We start from the raw sequence: 18,557 nt of genomic DNA on the forward strand, positions 1-18,557 counted from the left end.
GACCCCGGAGTGAACCAAGGACACGGCCTTGAATCCTTAAGTCGTATATGTGATAAAACACACAGCCAGTAAATACAGAGACAATGATATCTTGGAACTGGATAGTTTGGTGCTTGTTAGCACTAACATTGAACTGTTTGTTTAATCCATGAGTCTGCATGAATTATTTTCATCCCAATTTGTATTCCAAATTTAATTGGACCAGTTCATGGAAGCTTGACTAAATGTTTAATGTTTTTTGGGCACTTGGTCGACCTGGTTCAGTGGCCTAACCAATGGAGAATTAAATTTGGGTCTCTCCCTGAAGACCTTATCAGATGCCAGTGAAACGAGACCATCTGTCGGGAGTGTGTTAGTGAAGTGGCCATACTGCAAACAGACCCCCTATGCAGATTGGTTCAGTTTTTTGTTGTTTTTGTCTCAGTTGTACGTGAGACTGATCATCGTAGTTAGATTTTACTTGACAGCTATAAATTTAGCGTGTTCTTTATATGAGATATTCAAATCAAGTGAGCATGAACTGTCTCTGAATGATCCCTCAACATCTGAATGTTGCCACTATAGTAACTGTTGCTATAAACAGTGTGAAGTGTGGAAATCTAATTAATTGTGTAATTATATTATATTTTGAACTCAAAGTACAATCATAACTTGTAATATATTGTATAAGCACTTTAAGTAATGAGATGCATCCCAATCCCATACTTCATAGTAATTCTAACAAGGTTGTAGTGCAGTCACACTGACTAAATTAAGTTGACATAAAGTAGTAAAGTATCCATTCTAATTTAAAGAACAGCAGGCATATAAAAGTGACTGTGTTAATCTATTCTGCAATACTAGATAATGTGGATGTGAGAACTGTAACTGAAGTATTCTGTGTATTTGGATGTGCATATCGTGTGTGTTATGTTTTGATGCTTTAGTCAAGGCAAGACAGGTTTATTCATATAGCACATTTAAGTAATGAGACAATTCATCAAAGTCAAAAAGCAATACATAAAGACATTTAAATCCAATTCACAATAATAATAATAAAAAAGATAAAACAGGAGTAAAAGTTGTAAGGTGATATTAATTAAAAGCCTCAAATTTGATTTAATAAAAGGCAGTGGGAAACAGAAAAGTCTTCAAGTAACCTTGATTTAAAAGTACTGAGAGCAGTTTTCTGGGAGTTTGTTTCAGATATGTGGTGCATAACACAGCTCTATATGCTGTAAACACCTAAACAACCACACAACATTTGATTTTTTTTACTGTGATGGCTTCATTCAAGAATCGTATATTAAGAAAATATTAAGACACAGCTTCAGTTTTAACACAAAACACTGACACTACTAGATATAACAGTTTGAGGTTCATTTTATTTCTGGAATTGAGCATCAGTTTTTTTGGACACAACAGTTCTGTTACACTTTAATTTGGCAATGTCGTCTATCAATAAAATATTTTTGTGGCCTAAAAAAATAAATCTGGCTTTTGTTTTCTTTTTTTTTAAATAATGGTAAACATATGTCTTCACTGAACATTCATTAACTCCCTGTCAATTACGTTACACGTTAAGTACACATCACAAAAAATGTTAGCATGGATGAGTGTAACAATAATTTATCAGGCCACATTAATACTATACTCTGGAACAATATAGATATATAATAGCCAGATTTACTCACAGGGATTATTAGTTGAGACAAAGACAAATCCACTGAATAACACATGACAAATATTACATTCTTTTACATGTATCACTCAGATTAGACAGCAAACAGCAAGTAGAGTTGAGTTCACGTCCGAGGTAAAACATTAAACATTTAGAGAATATTACATCTGGCAGGATTTCTGGAAAACAGTTTGCATCACTTTATTTTAAGGCATTTTTGTTACTCATATCTATCTTTATATAATCTTTTCATGTGAAGATATAAAAATACAGCTAGTATGTAAGAATAAACATGCATGTGTGTCGCTTATGGTCTTCTTCTTTTTCTTGATTCACATGGTTCACATTCATTTTGGCTGATGACAGACGAGTACATAACAAACAAACTGTCAGCTGGAATCGCATTAAACATCCTCACATTTTCACCATTGATTCCTTTCGCTGTAACACGAGCCACCACAGATTGAAACGAGCCCCGTACAAATATACACTTGTAGGAGAATTCGAGTCACGGTACACTTTGAATGACCAAAACAACATGCATAATCTAGATTGCCACAATTCATCCTAATTTTACTGATAATATTTGATACTTTTGAATATCAAAAATAGCAACTATAGTTAATTTAATATTACATTGGCTCCATGCTTCTAATTATTGATTTAGTAGATTGCACATATACCCTCACTACACTTACTATTGTGTTATTGCACAGAGAACCTACAGTATAACGACACATCCCTACCCTCATTCTACCTCTAAGTGCAAATAAAAAGCACCTACGTATACATGAACACAGTGGTTTGCCTCAGTCACCACTGGACTGTATTTTGTTTAGAAATTAGCACTGTTCATTACACTATACACCTATTAACTATTGCTATAATATACAACAAATACAGTACAACTAGATGAAGTCAAATGTGCCACTGAAACCATATTACTCACAGTACATTTTCCCCTCTACACATTATTTACTACCAGTCCTCTATGTTTACAGTACAATTATTTATGTATATCCTCATCTAAATGTCTTAAAGTGCCTCATCAGACAGACTTCACATACAAACCAACCTCTTTGGCAACCTTATGGTGTCAGTGGAAACACAAAATGTACACAACTGCACAGCACATTAACATGGCTCTAATATTAAAACTGATCCAGTTTGTTGAACACACGCACACACACACATGAAATACATTGGCAGTATCACATTTACAGGATGTCATGATTGTAATAAGTCACTTAAATATACAGTAGCTATTATTTTTACAGAATCCTGTCATGTATATTACATTACTACTCTGTGTGTGTGTAAAGTATACACTGGGAACACTCAGTCGAATTACTCTCTGACAGAGGAGTTGCCCCTCATATCAGTGCTACAAAGCAGGCATGGCTTTAGTTTCCTAAAGGCAGCAGACCATTTAATCTCAGTCTACCAAGTCAAGCAGATTCATTGTTGGACCTGCAATCATTCTGATGTTTACAGTTTTGCAGTTTTCATTTACATTTTTTTTTTATATCTATCTATCTATATATATATATATATTTATATGAACTTTAAGGCTTTGCATTTTGTTGTTGAAGGAACACTATTGCACAGACAACATAGACACACATTAAGGCCACTCAGCTACACGCTGTGTGGCTTTACTTCCCTGATTTATGAGGTTTGCTGGCTCCCTGGCTAACGTCAGCCAATTTGGTAGCCGTGGCGCTGCTTCTATTGCACAGGTCCCTGATTTCCACGAGTCCGTCGTTCAGGACTTTGACGAAGACGGCCGAACTCGTCTCTGTGTTCTCCCAGAAACTAGACACACAGAAGATGATGTGGTCTGACTGCGGGTTGTAACAGGCGCCGTAGCCGTTGGGCACCACCGGGCCGTAGCAGCAAAACATTTCCACTGTTGTAGGGACCTGGATACAAGAGGACACAGTCCGGGTTAGATCAGTTTAGTCTCATTGACATCAGATAAAGGCTGAAACTAATAAGTCCTAAACTTTTATTACACAGTTTATCATAGCTTAATAATAACTCTAACCCAAACCCTAACCCTAAGTGGTAAAAGTGATGTGAACATTTCAGATTTTCTGCTTTTTTGTAGTTTTATGTAGATACTGCTTCTTTGATGTGAAATGCATCACTTTGTGTTTACCAGAAAAGAGCAAACAGGCACAAACTGTTTAAAATAAGTAATAAGTGACCACACAATAGGTCGAATCAGCTGTGAAACTTTGAAAAAGTTGTGGTAGCAACACATCAACAACGTGGATTTAAAAAATTATTGCTCAGACGAATGATATACCAGAGCTCTTCATACCAGAGTCATTTTGTAAGCACCTCTCATTCAGTCAAATAACAAATGCAGCTGTCGGATTCTGTGGATGTGTCGTGAGTGTATGTAATTTATATTACCAGTTATGTATGTGGCCACCTCAAGCATGTTATATTAGTATGAAGTGTTTTAAATGTGGTGTTCAAGTGCTGTCAGGAAAAATAAAGCTCTGTACAAAGATGATCTAAGTTAGTAAACTCAATGCCACGGGCAGTGGATGAGTCTGGAAGAGTCTCCAATTAAAAAGACTATAACAGGAAGTACAGAGCTCTCTGTGAGGATCACAAACACCAGCATAAACAAAATATTTTTTAATTAGTCTTGTGCATTTGGTAAAGTTTTCTCGTGCTCCTGTTAAAATGAGGAAAAATTTTGAGCATCTCCCTCAGCTATTTATACTTTGTTCTCTGTTGGCTGTACAGCTCAGTGCTGAATACACTCATGCATTCAAAGTTGCTCCATAAACCACAAACTGTGTGCAGAAAGCACAACATTGACAAACTAGTGGCAAGACATTTGCAGCTGGCAGTCAGGTTGTCTTTTTCGACAGGTACAATTACAGTTTAAAAGTCTGTGCGGGCCAGGTTAATGTCCACTGACTGTAATAAAGGAATCTTAGTATGGATGTATTTCTGTTGCAGTAGCTAAATGTGTCAGCCTGTTCACAAGAGGAGGACATTAGGATGGGTTATCGGCAAGGCATTTCCTCAACACTGCCTATCTTCATCAAATGATAACTCTTCCATATTCCTCTTTTCATCCCTGTGGAATAGTCGCTCTGTTTTGTCCCGAGGCAAGACAAACCTGGAACTTGATGATCACAAATGGACGTACACACTATACTCCAGTGACTTTAAAATCGTAATTTCAAAACATACAACAAAATATATATTTTAGGAATCAGATCACACGTTACCTGACTGGTAGAAAGGATGAACTGGTTACTGGCCAGGTACGTCTCATCACAGAAGATCTCTGGTTTCTCCATGTTGAGCTCCTTTGCGATCTTCAGGAGTCCGAGGAGATGATTGTCTATTGCCATTCCTGTAATAGCCTGAAAAAAAAAATATATACATATATATATTTTTGGCTCATGAAGTCTTTTAATTAGGACCTCAGTATGAGCACAGAAATTATGTATAGACCCAGTCATGGTTCTATGTACAGTTCCCTTTCAACCATCATCATTATCCTTCACTATATGTTAAGCCAGAAGACTCTTGAAGTGGGGAAACAGCTGGCCTGACTCTATCCAGAAGTAAAAAGTAAGCGTCTCTGAAGCTCAGAAATTAAAACTAAGCTATCTGAGTGAATTTCTCAAAATGTCAAACTGTTCCTTTAGGTCTCCAAGGAATTAGTGTTTGATATTGGAAGATATGTATAGTTCACACATTGTCATATTAATATATAGTAAACTGGTTAAAATACTTACTGCGACTGTATTATTTGTCTGGGCATTAATTGCATCCATCAATCGTTTCATTTTTTCTGCATCCTGTTAAAAAAAAAAGCGAAAAGAACAAAAGTAACGAGGCATTTTTCACATTCTAGAGAAAAAAAAGTCCAGACAGTAAATTCATTTTTCATAAATCCATTAAATCTGCAGGGAGATCATCTGTTTGAAAGGCCGGGTACGGCGTGCAGAGGCGGCTGGTCGGCACCTGTTTCATTTAAGCAGGTGTGATGAACAGTAATGTGGGAGTTACTCAGTAATTGGGGATCAAAGTAAGAAAAATGACTCACGGTGTAAGTGGCCCTCTCATCTGTCATGGACTTCACAAAGGCCAGGGCCTCAGGGGTGGCAGAGCGTATGTTATCAACCCGACCTTCTTGGAAACGCCGAAGAGAAGCGCTCTCGTAAGTGGACACGAGCCTTCCACTGCACCTGAGTATGTGACAGACACCACGGCGTGGTCAGCATATTTGAAAGGGCATATTAGAATCAAATTTAAACATATACTGTAGATCATGAGTGTACTTTACTTGTAAAATGCGAGCTGTAAGGCAACTTGTATGAACGCATCTGGACTCATCTTCTGTTTTTTGATGAATTCTTTCCCATAAACCTTGAACTTGAAAACATCCATGTCAAGATTATTCACCAGCCTGAAGGAGAAAGCACATGAGACCGGATGTCTGTAGAAAGACTTATTCATAGATGTGATAGTGTGTTAGTTTGTTTATGTTGGTCTTACCTCTCCAGTCGGTCACCAGATGCTGCTAACAGTCCCTGAATGTGTGGGTTACATTTCCAGAGCAGCCTTCTTGGAGGCGGAAGTTCTCTGACGCTGGACGCTGTCGCCATCTTGGAGGGACTCCCTATTCTGTTCAAGCAACAACAGGACTTGTTTTACTGTTGGCCTTATTGAGACATCAATATTCAGTGACTAACTTACATGTATTTCATCACGTATTCAGAGCACTGCACCAGAACTATTCCCTCGAATGGCGAGTGCTCACACACGACTCCACATACCCCGTCCATTCCTACAACAAACTGAGAGAAGAAGGTGGATTAGTTAACAGACCAAAGACTACATTCATGGAGTGTTGGTGACGTGCATTGAGTGCAGGCCTACCTGCATCGACTTATCATACCAACGGTTTGCCCCATTCTTCTCACGGCCACCACCATGCAGCATTAGCAAGGCCCTGGTGGTATCCCTAGCCTCCAGACCACTGGGCTCATCCAGACACAGCACGCACATGCAGCTCTCAATCAGAGCCAGAGAGTCCCTGTTGGTTTGATCTAGACAGAGGAGGGGAGTAGATGTCATACATCTAGGTTTATTTGTCTGAGAATTGTTTAAAACTTCCAGAAAGTGATAGAAATTAGAGAAACGTTTGAGCTGAGACCTTTTATTAGTGCATCTCTGGCTTGTGCCCATTCTGTTCTCCCGTCAGATGTCAAGATACCAACAGGAGGGAGTCTCTCTTCTGCGTTTTCTGACATTTTCTTGATTTTCTCCAGTTGGGATAAGATCTCCGTCTCATTGAGTTGCTTGCTGTTTGCGATTATATCCAACACGAAAAACTAGTGAGAAAAACAGATTACAGAAATCACGTGTTTCTTAGCTATTCCACTGTATCACCTTGTGTTTAGATGTGTCCTTGCCTGCTAATAGACCTTTTATATTGAAGCTTGTTCTTACTGTGGTGTAGTATTTAAGCATCTGAAATAGATAATGGTAGGGACTAAATATGGCCAATTGCAACTTAAAATATGGCTCCTCTAGTGCTATCAGTTAAAGAGGCGACTCAAGGAAGCTTTTAAAGTGGCAGACTCAATCAGCAGTAATTTAGTTAACTGCCCGTATCTCCATAGGGACAGGCCCTTATGTGCCACAGATTGATAGTTCCCAGAACCACTTCCCGCTGTACCCTTTTCCGTAATTTAAAGGCACAGTCTGTGTATTTATAAATGTAATCAAAATAGTCGCCTTGGATCTGGAGATGTTGGCAGCAGGGGGTTTTATTATTTAGGATTTTGGGGGAAATGACACAGACTGCAGATGGTAGGAGTCGGCTGGTGTGGTCTTAAAGAAACAAAACTCAACTGGACAACCACTTAACTTGTAAACACAGGAGTAAAAAAAAGTTTTTAATTGGAAATCAGAGAAAAACAAAAAAAAGAAAAAAAGTTTTTGCATGTGTAACCAGGGCCATGTAATGTTTGTGGATGTATCCGGTCACCAATTACCTAAAATCTTTAGCCTTGCTGCCTTGCTTTGCAGAATTAATATTCAGAGTAGACACTTTTATGTCTGACTACTATTTAGGTTTAGGGTATTGAAACTTGATATGATCCACATACTGTGGCACAGTATCATCAGATCACATCACTGTATCTTTCATCATATATTTTAAGATTAGAAAATCTTCTAGTTAAAATTCACAAGGATGCAGGATGAGTGTGGTTTGAAAAAGAAGACTGCTTTCTCTCTCTTTCTGTTCCTGCTGCTCTCATGGAGCTTCGTTGTAGCTCAGTAAGGGAGGTGAAGAAGAAGAAGATACAAACATGATCATCCCGGAGTGTCTGTTATTATAAATATTCAAATAGAAACTTGTTTTCAAGCTGGAACTATAAAATTCAGCCATGCATACTCAGGCCTCCTATTCCTTTAGAAATGTAAATTATAGATATCACTTGAAATCACTCAAATAATTACCCAGTAGTATAAATAATATTGTTTAGTCTGGATACAGAGAGTCTGTAAGAGGGTGAGAAGTCATAGCAGTTGGAACTCGTAAATGTAAACATGTTAAATATGACACTAGTTTTTCAATGTGATAATTTGAATTCAAACTTCATCGTCTTCTGTGATTATCTGCTTATTTATTTCATGCAGTCCTTCGAGACATGTTTGGAATTATGCGTTTTCAAAATTGAATGTCCTTGAATTTTGCTACATCCTGTTATATTAAGGACCGACGAGGTTCAACAAGGTGTAGGATTTTGACTTTTTCGTGCCCCTATAACTGTGACACATTACATTCAATGATTGCACCATGGCAGAATATATAATATGTCTTTTGCAGCCAGTTTAGACGATGGCATTAGTCCTATACTTTGAAATCTGATGAAGGAATAGTTTATCTGCACTAGAGGCCAGTAGTGGTGCATGTAGTGATAAATCCACCAAGACAAAAAGTTGATTTATGTCTGATGTGACGTACTGACTACCTCTCATCTTTCAGCATCTATCAATACACTGAATTTACTATTAAAACATCTTTACATTACATACATTTACTCTCAAATGGACAGGCCACTGCCTTCAGTTAGAAGTTGGAGTGATGGAGTGTGAAAAGTCTCCTCAGAGGTTGGTGTCCTGACCTGGTTCTTGCACACCACGATGATGTGCTCCGGCCCTGAGGAGGCTGCGTTCATGTGGACTTTCAGCGTGTCTGTCTTTAGGCCCGGGTAGCGATAGGAGCTGAAGAGGCGGTAGTACTGCTCCATGCACATAGGAGCCCCAGCTTGCTGGCCTCGAGTAAAATCCACTGGCAGTGCTCGCCTGAGAGACATTATTACACACATCGAATTACATATACTTCATTTTAAATTCAGTTTAGGACATACAGGGTGACAGGTAATCCCATTACAGGTTAAACTTACGCATCAATGAGAGCTTTATAGTCCAACACTCCTCTGATGAGACGAGCAGCAAATCTTAAAAGAGTGAGAAGTTTGAAATAAATTTAAAAAAATAGGGCGTAAAGTTTGCAGTGAAACACTGAACATACACAGCAAACAGATTATAATTAGATATACTCTCATCTTTCAAAGGACTAACAGTAATCCCATTATGGTAAATTACTAGGATACAGTGGGCGCGCTGTGTGTGTGTTTATCTGTTTTAGTGAGAAAGAGAGAGAGACGGTCTGTATGTGTGAGTGGGCGGTGTGGGCAAATAGGGAAAACACAGAGCGCTGTCAGGTCTTATGTTGTGTGTCATTTGTCTTGGTGTTATTACGTTCAAAGCCAGATCAATACAGAGGAGGCGGCCGCAGTGCACCACACCCCTAAATGAGGCCTGACTAGCAGTCTCTGCGGAGAGTTTGGTCCTGTCACTCCCAATCTAATAAGTGTCTGTGTCAGTAGATTACCAGCTTGGGGTTGCTCTGGAAATATTCAGTTAGTGCGCTACGAGCTGACAAAAGCTAATGTTGAGTTACAGGCCTGGATGGACTGGTGTAATGTCTGGTGGAGCACGGCTCATTTAATAACGGGCAGAGATTCGGCTAAGAGATGATGCCAGTGATTTTCTCCATGTCTGTAATTCAGATTTTAATCTGAGCCTGTGCCTGCAGAGAAGAACATGAACCCTGTCCGTAGAGTTAAGTGATGGTGGTGGTGGTTAGAAAACTAAATCGTTTGCTGTTCAGTGGATGTTTTCACTATTCAAGTGCCTTTGAGAACTTGACACTTCTGATCCATATGCAGACAACAATCTGCGGTGTTCTTTGAATTCTGGGAGTTAGTTATGTGATATGACGGATTGTTCTTTTCTTTTTTGTGGATGTTGTTGTATTTATGTACTTCTGAAATTTAAAAATATCCAAAATGACTGAGAGTGTGCCACAACCATCTGACTTGTTGGATTTGAATAAAACAAATAATAAAAAAACACAATAATACAGAAAGAGGGTTTTCACAGAGCTGGAAAAAGATGCTACTATTTTGATGATCAGAGGCAAAACTTTAAAAAAGTTTCTGCTTCTTTAATTTTAAAGATTTGCTTCTTTTTTGTTTTTTATATGAAAGTAAATTCAATATCTCAACTTCAGATTGTAGGTTGAACAAATTGGAAATTGTGGTAGGAAGTTTGTTGGACAAATCAATTAATGGTTAATCAAGAAAACAATTAGATGAATTCATTGAAAATAATTGCTGTATTCATTGTATTCTGTTTGATTGGCTGCTGTGACAAGAGAAGTGCTTTCTTTTATGTTGATCTAGTGACTTAAAACTTGACTTTATTTCCTGTTATTAAGCTCGATAAACATTCTGTTGCCAGTGCGTCTTTTATGTAATAGCTGTTTTCAGTGAAAGTGATTTAGGACACAGTTATCTCTTTAGTTGTTCGTCTCATAGACCTACACAGGTTGCAGCAGTAGTTTCTGTCAGAGAACGTTTGTGAATCACAGTTTAAGATACATTTTAAACACTCAGAGAATGATAGCAGAAAAGTCCAGCACATACCTGAGGGCATCTTTATGATCTCTGAACGTCTGCTTCGGAAACACCATGACAGGACTGGAGTTGACCGGTAGTGCTAACCTGTTGTTTAAGTACATGTCCTCTAGCCAGTAGTCATACACCTGAATACAAACACAAGGACACTTTTTTTGAGAAATGTTGTTTTGTTGAGCGTTTTGGACTCAAGTTATTATTTTCAAAGTTGAGACCTGTGTGCAATGGAGTAAAAAACCATTACAGTGCATCACTGCCAGATGGAAAGGAGAGTGGGAGAGAGTCGGCGTGAGAGCGGCAGCGTGATAGATTTCACCGAGCCGGATGAGTTGTGGACTGACTGATCAGCCAGACGCAGGAGAAGAGATTGAAGCAACAAAGGACGAGCAGAGGCTCCAATAAATCTTTATCTCCAGGTGATTCACTTTTTTTTCCAACTCTTTTATATGTTGGTTATTTATTATTTTTAGGAATTTTATCATGTTGGAGACAAAGTCTGAGTTCAGTACCTTATTATTCCAAAACAACACAAACAAATCTGATGCAAATACTCTATTGTCAATGGGGAAATTCAATAAACTGGATTAAAATTATAATGAATCATGCTAAAAATTCAATAAACTGGATTAAAATTATAATGAATCATGCTAAAAATATATCAACTGAAGAGAATTTATTAATGATTTTACAATGACCGTACTGAGTTTTCCAAATTAATGTTTGATGGACTAGAAAAGGGTACAAAGGAGAAACACTCTAAACTAATCCAATAAATATGTATTGATACATAGTTCATGTACCTACTGCAAATGTTTTTTATCTTGCAGATTTTAAAGTTTACCCAGTTGGTAGTCTTCTCCCTCCTCTCCAAAAGCTTCTTCTGGAGAACCTCTCCGACACCTCCAGGAGCTGCAAACTTCTCCACGATGGCCTTTGTTTTCTTAAACTTCTCCTCTTTCGTCAGGTGTTGGGCGCACTTCAAGTACATGTCGAGGGTTTGTTTCAGAGGGGGCACAGGGACCTTTGGCAACACCTGATGTCATAAAAACAACAGATTGGTATAAATACTCATAACGTATAATGAAAGGACAGCAGCTGTTCTGCATTTTCATGACGTTCCTCTGATTCACTGAGGGTTCATTAGTTAAAGGGGTAATTCCCTTCACATCTATGCTTTTATTATTAGAACCCAAGTTAATAATTCATCTTAAATGCTTGGAGTGATTTCAAGTCCCACAGCCTCATGGGACTTGAACATGCAAATTGATTATCTTTTCTGTCTGATGTTTGATCTTTTGCATAATGGCACTGCTAATAACCCAACATGTTAATATTGACCAGCGCTACTACCAGAATTGTAAAATAAGTTGTCTAGCTGTGGATTCCTGGAAATGAGAACTTTGCAGAATTATAGAAAATGGACCAAATAGAAAATTTAAGACTTATCTCTGATCACAGTAAACAAAATGCAAACTCCATTATTATATAAAGCATCACTGACTCAATGTTCATTAAATAGCTGCACAAATAAAATATATGTACTACACACAGACGTGGAAGTATTCAAGTCAAAGTTTTATCAGCAAAATGTACTTCAAGCAACAAAAGTAAAAGTACCTTGTCAGTGTTTTACAATGATTAATATTACTACTGCATTTATTAGCTCATTTTCACTACTTTATATATGGTTGTCATGTACAGCAATGCATCCTATCATATAAGGTCATAAGTTTGTAGCATAGCTGTGTGGGGGACAACTTATCCCCAAAAAGTTGCCCTGTTTTCAGCTTTGTGACGATGCATTTTCTAATCCAGGAAGATTTTTTTTTTATAGTTTATTCAACTTAAGAAGTATGAGACATTTTTCAGAACACAAAGAAACATTTAATTCGTCTGGTATCAAAAGAAAAATCTGAATCACAAAATTTGGAGATATGTGATTTTCACTAGAGAGGAAGAGTATAAATTATTATCAGGAAAGTAACTAGTAACTAAGGCTGTCAGATAACTGTAGTGGAGTAGACGTATAAAGCTGCATAAAAAGAAAATAGTCGACTCAAATTTGTACATAAGCACAGTACTTGAGTAAAAGTACTTAGTTACATTTCTAGGCTGGATCTGTCAGTGTCTGGATTGAGGTTTTCCACCTCTGACACATGAGGCCTGTTTTCATTCTCACCCCTAGCGGCCAGTGAGCGTAAATGCAGCTGGCGCTGTCCGTGGTGCTGAATTCAGCACAGTTACTTTTCTAACTTCAGCACCGTGGACAGCGTCAGGGCTCTGTCAGCGATTCAAACCTTCTAGAAAGTGAATGTACAGATTGATGCAGAGGAAATGTTTCATACTTGGTTGTCTCGGTCTCTGGTCTTTTTCTCCAAGATTGGCATCTTTGTATGCAAGTCCAGTCAAGTGAGGGGAGAGGGAAAAAAAGTGTAGAAACCCTGCAGAGACGGTCTGAGTTCAGCCCCTTCTGCACGAAGCATGTTGAGACATTTGAGAAGGAGAGCAGAAAAGTGAATAAATACAATAACAGTAAATAAAATTAGGCCTGTTGGACTATGGAGCTACATGGTGTTGGTCTGTGAGTGAACCAACAGGCTTCCATTCGTCATCATTTTGCAACCCTAATGCAATTTGCTGCATGTCCTTGAATTCCAGCTGTGCCTCATCGCTCACCACTGCAGAGAGACGTGCATCTTGAAAAGTCATTCAATCTTAATATCAGCTTTCTTTTTCCTAAAAGAAATGAACATTTTAACCAATAAACGGGAGACAGTTTTGGCAGTATCACCTTCTAAATGTTAATAAAATAGTGCCAGTAGAATATATGCATATATAAAATTGTAGGTTATCATTGGATATAACGTTGGTTTGATTGGAAACAAGTGAAATGATTAACGACTAGAAAACTTTGTGCACTTTTAAGTCGCTTCACACAGTGGATAAAAAGAGATGATTATTTCAAAGAGAAAAGAAGTTACCTTACCTGATCAGTGCTCCACTTTAAGAGGGTCAGAGAAGTGTTCGGAGGTTCACATCGCCTCCCACGTCCCGGCTGTGAAATCCCATATTAGTGTAAAGCTCCGTGCAGGCGCTGGACTGCTCCCCCGTCCCCTCGTCTCGCCATAAGGCTGTGACTCCACATTAAAAGCGCGCCTTGGAAAAGATGCTGAAGGTGTTTGCGTCTACCTACCCCCTTGAGGCAAGAAACTCCTCCCATCGAAATCTATTCGCGGAACATATTGTCTAACAGCTTACTTCACCCCCCCTCTCAACCCCTCCTGCCCACATCCGATAATAATTTAAATATATAAAATAGGAGTGAGAGTCAGTTTCTGGTGTGTCATTCAGAGGTCCTGTGGTGGTCGACACTCACGAAGATTAGAGTTATGATGCTTTTACTGCCCTCATAAGTTTTCTGCAGTTTGTCAGCCGGACTTTAAATAAAACGTGATGCACTTGTGCGGGAAATAAATCAGTTTATACAGCCTAATTTTCTAAAACTCTTGCGCACTTGGAGCTGTTCATTTATATATTTATATATGTATGTTTTCATATCGGGGCTTGTGTGCGCTCCCTCTGTCCCTTCTGTGCGTGCTTGATTGTGCACCGTGAGAGAGCTGCAACATGTGGGAATCAAAAGTTTGAATTCAACTTTATTTTTTCATTCAGTACAGGGCGTTTCATATATTTGTTGTTACATTTCATATCATGAAATCTAAATAAGATTTGTCTTCTTCTTTAATATGGAATCTGAATCACTTTTATCAGATCAATTCATGAATATTTACAGCGCAAATAAGTCCCGCACTTCTTTTATTTATTTTTATTCGTTTGAAGCTTGAAATAAGAATGAATTCACCGCCGTCACACAGATCCAAACAGAGATTTATTAAAACGACAATTGATAAATGAATACATATTTGTTCATTGTGAGGAGACTTGACTTTATTATCTACGTCTTGTTTCATACATACACTCGCGCACACACACACACACACACACACACACACACACACACACACTTTGTAGAGGTCCATTTATGTTTTAACAATTTACATTGTGCATATATCCACATATGTACAAAATCCATGTATTATGATACATTTAATTTCAAACAACAGAAAATAAATAAAAATAAATAAATAAATAAAAAAACAGGCCCGCTTGTTGCAAAATTGAAATTCACGATTTTTTTTTGTTTTAAAACAACAACAAAATAAAATCAGGCCTTTGATGTGCAAGTAAAAAAAGTTTCCTCAGAGACTAAAAATATAGGCTATTTTTGTGTAAGAGGGGGGAAAGTGTGCTGCGTATAGTTGGTCCCATATAATCTTGTACGCACGTTAATCTATTTATATCTTTTTACAATACTCAGTGATACACACAAATTCAACAGTAGCTGATAAATCTCTCACAAAACTCCAGTTACACGTCCATGACAAACGCTACACAGACTTGTTTGACACAATGAAATCACAGTCAAAAAGAAAAAGAAAAAAAAAGAAACTTTGGAAAACGTGTCACACAATCATGATTTTGTGGTGATTGGGTGTTTATATTGCACATCGGTACTTACATAAAAGTTTAAATTACTAGATATAACCTTCCTGTCTCACCTCCTCATCTCTCCAGGGGAATGTTTCAGGGGGGGTTGGCGGTTAGAATGTGGCCGGTCTAAGTGTACTCTGGACCGGACGATTCTTCTGACAAGGACCGCTGTGCTCTAAACGGGTCAAACCCGTTTTCATCTACTGGCAAGCAATTCCCTGCCGAACTGTAGCCCTTCTTTTTAGATCTCCTCTCCTCCATCCTTATGGTATCGTACAGCCCCTGTGGAGCCTCCTCTAACAGGTTATCTCTCTCTGAGTAGGACGGTTTCATTTGGCACACGTTGCGCAGCAGCAGCAGGGCTGGTGCGTAAAGCACATTGACGAGACCCATACCCAGATTAAGTTGTACAAACCCGAGATTGTGCACTATCTGACCGGCTACTATGGGACCCATAGCATACGCAACAGAATATGAAATATCTGCTATAGCATAAACACTACCATACACTGAAACATGACGCACGTCAACTAAAAACGCAAGTGTCGGCAGCAGGGCGGTGTCTACCAGTGCAATGCCAAAACAAATGCCGCACAACGGGGCGATGAGCTGCCCAAAAGTTTTGCATGCAGGGACTGTGCAGGAGCTCGCTCCTATGATAACCATACCTAAGGCTCCGTAGAACCACTGCAAATGTGGATGCTTCGCTGCCAATTTAACTGTTATGTACACACCGAGGACGTGAGGGAAGAAGGCTGGGAGCCAGGTGAGCCCCATCTCCCACTGAGAGGAGTGCATGGTGGTCTCCATCCAGTTGGCTATGGTGGGCTCTAGAAAAGCCAGGGGGATGTTGCACACTGTCAGCGCCCCGGCCACCACAGCTATGTACGGGTCAATCATGAGTCTGTATATGGGGGTGCCGACTGGCATGTTCTCTCTAGTCCTGTTGGAGAACGGCTTGATCACTGTCAGCAGCAGAAAGCCGTCCGCCAGGCAAATGCATGCGAGCACGATGAAGGGCACTTTCTTGCCCACGAACTCGTACAGGATGCCTCCAAAAGGAGGCGCCACCAGACTCCCGAAAGAGATAAACGCCAGAGCGATACCCAGCGCGGTGCTTCTCTCCGACTCCTCCGTGTATTTGTCGGCTATCATCGCGATTCCAGAGGTGTCCGCGAACGCAGACCCGAGACCCTGCAAACTTCTCGCCACAAAAAGAGTCGCATAGTTCTCTCCAAAAGCAAATATGCAGGTGGACACGAACATAACAGTCAGTCCAATTAAAAGTGGAATGTCATATCCAACCCGGTCTATGAATGTTCCCGAGAGCGGGTTAACTAACAGCTGCAGGATGGCTTTAGATGCGAAAAGTACTCCTATCTGGACATCTAAATTGTCCTTGATGCTTTTGTCTTGGCTTGTGCTGTTGGCTGAACTGTTGGGGTGCATCACTACGTGGACGTGCTCTGACTGCTCACTCTCCAGCTCAGCAAGATAGTCTGGAATAATTGGCACGATTACCATGTAGAGCATATTGTCCAGGAGGAGAGCCACGCACACGATCACTAATATGATCCGTCTTTGCTGGTGAGGATCCTTCATCGCGGTGCCTAACTGCTTGGTTCTTTGGCCCATCTCGGATAGTTTGACGGCGGCTGATTTGACCAGTCCGGACGATCCACCTTCTCCATCCATGGTGTGCTTTTTTTTCTGTTTTCTTTTTTAAAGAAATTAAAGATTCTCGATTAAAAAAAAATATTTGTGCTTTTTCCGCCTACTTCCGATCTTTCAACACCTCGGATGACTCATTGGTGTTTTCTTTACATTGATGTGATGCTCTCCGTCCCCACCTCGCCTGTGCGTAAAGGGAGAGGCGAAGAGGAACTTGGCTGCTTCATCGGTGAAGATGGCTTTCCTCAGCTTCCTCAACTTGTCCTCGCCTCAGCCACATCCGATGTTGTTTCATGATCTCCCGAGAAGTGACGTGTTGAAATCGTAGTATTTCTGCACCGTGCAGAGGTTTCGGTCGCTAATCTTACATGGCAAAGTTAGTTTGAAGCGATTTTTTTTTCTTTCGTTACTTATTTGCAACACCTCGGTAGCTCACACTCTCTCGTCTCTGTGTCCATACCTCCAATCACCTGTGGCACTTTTTGCGCTCAGCTCTGAGACCACGACTAACTTCGTGGCCATTGGTGCACATTAACCCGGAGGTTCGGCGCTATTTTAGTCCCCCCCTTTTTTTTTGTCTCTCCTTTTCACCAAGAGCTATGACGCACCACCAGCTTGCCCCCAAGTGGATCCATTCGCCACTTTTATGTTAATTTTCAACCATGGCAGCAATCACTTCAACCAATAAGAACCAGTGAGCACCACATCACGACCCCCTTTACAAGAAGAAGAAGAAGAAAAAAGGCTTTCTTATTCTTAATGTCCAGTGTGGGACTCTTGACTTTGAGTCTTCAGTGATCGTATATAAATTCACAGACACGCACAACAGACAGAGAAAGCTGCAGTAATACATATTTATTAAAGAAACCTATGCAATATTATGCTGAAGATAAAATACAAAAACAAAGCACATACAGTATACATGAGGAGACCTGCGCGCACACTCACCCACAGTGGGTACATAAGACTTTAAACACCACAAACATGGATAAAACAACTCAAACTCAAACTCACTTTTCGCCACCGAGTCTCTATAAATAAAGATCTTTTTGGAAACTCAAATATTAGTTGAAGCTTAAAAAGTCACTACATTCATTAGCTACTTAATGAAGAGTTTGTGTTTTACTCTATGATTCCCCGAAAAAGGATTAGATGTGCCAGACTTGAACTGATAAACGAGCCACTGCTGCAGGAGCTGAAGAGATTTCAGCACCACGAAGCTGTTGACAGCTCCACGCACAGACGTGACAGCAGATTTTTTTTGTGAATGAAAAAAAAACAACAACAACCAAAAAACAGTTGACTTCATTCAAAAATGTATGTTTCTTTGTCAACAAAACTGTGTAATAACATACAGAAAACTGCTGCGTACAGCTTCTATATCCTGAGATAGAATCGTGCCAGGAATGTGGAGGACACTTTTTAATTGAACACAAAACACTGGCGACACCTAGTGGTGAAAATACACAAGTGCACACAACATCCAAATGATTCAATTAGATCTGCTCATACTATCCATAAAGTAAAAATAAATAAATAACTACATCATTTACATTATTACATGACGGTATTACTTCTGTGATGAATTCAGTTTAAATTATTATTTATGTATCTCCTGAATGAATGGTGTGTAAAAA

General features: G+C 39.4%; 2 protein-coding genes across 2 annotated transcripts; both read right to left on the bottom strand.

Moving 5' to 3' along the window:
- Positions 1–3,236: 3,236 nt before the first annotated feature.
- Positions 3,237–13,897, bottom strand: chatb (choline O-acetyltransferase b). The gene is made up of 15 exons (XM_019253574.2): positions 13,685–13,897; positions 13,044–13,168; positions 11,540–11,731; positions 10,708–10,826; positions 9,121–9,174; positions 8,839–9,019; positions 6,858–7,035; positions 6,581–6,750; positions 6,398–6,498; positions 6,197–6,325; positions 5,985–6,107; positions 5,745–5,886; positions 5,434–5,496; positions 4,918–5,055; positions 3,237–3,582 (listed from the first exon to the last, which is right to left on the bottom strand). Exons 2-15 carry the CDS (start codon positions 13,083–13,085, stop codon positions 3,316–3,318), a joined length of 1,899 nt encoding a protein of 632 aa, XP_019109119.2. The 5' UTR covers positions 13,086–13,168; positions 13,685–13,897; the 3' UTR covers positions 3,237–3,315.
- A 617-nt stretch (positions 13,898–14,514) lies between these two features.
- Positions 14,515–17,610, bottom strand: slc18a3b (solute carrier family 18 member 3b). The gene has a single exon (XM_010741243.3). It carries the CDS (start codon positions 16,942–16,944, stop codon positions 15,376–15,378), a length of 1,569 nt encoding a protein of 522 aa, XP_010739545.1. The 5' UTR covers positions 16,945–17,610; the 3' UTR covers positions 14,515–15,375.
- Positions 17,611–18,557: the final 947 nt, after the last annotated feature.

Source organism: Larimichthys crocea, chromosome XVI (assembly GCF_000972845.2).
Source record: "Larimichthys crocea isolate SSNF chromosome XVI, L_crocea_2.0, whole genome shotgun sequence".
Lineage (NCBI taxonomy): Eukaryota > Metazoa > Chordata > Actinopteri > Sciaenidae > Larimichthys > Larimichthys crocea.

What these genes read in the sequence shown, in the direction of transcription:
- slc18a3b (XM_010741243.3), bottom strand. Translation starts at nt 16,944, where the DNA reads ATGGATGGAGAAGGTGGATCGTCCGGACTGGTCAAATCAGCCGCCGTC.
- chatb (XM_019253574.2), bottom strand. Translation starts at nt 13,085, where the DNA reads ATGCCAATCTTGGAGAAAAAGACCAGAGACCGAGACAACCAA. An exon ending in CCAGAGACCGAGACAACCAA is followed by an intron (nt 11,732 to 13,043) that starts GTATGAAACATT and finishes TTATGACATCAG; the next exon opens with GTGTTGCCAAAGGTCCCTGT. An exon ending in GGTATGATAAGTCGATGCAG is followed by an intron (nt 6,499 to 6,580) that starts GTAGGCCTGCAC and finishes TTCTTCTCTCAG; the next exon opens with TTTGTTGTAGGAATGGACGG.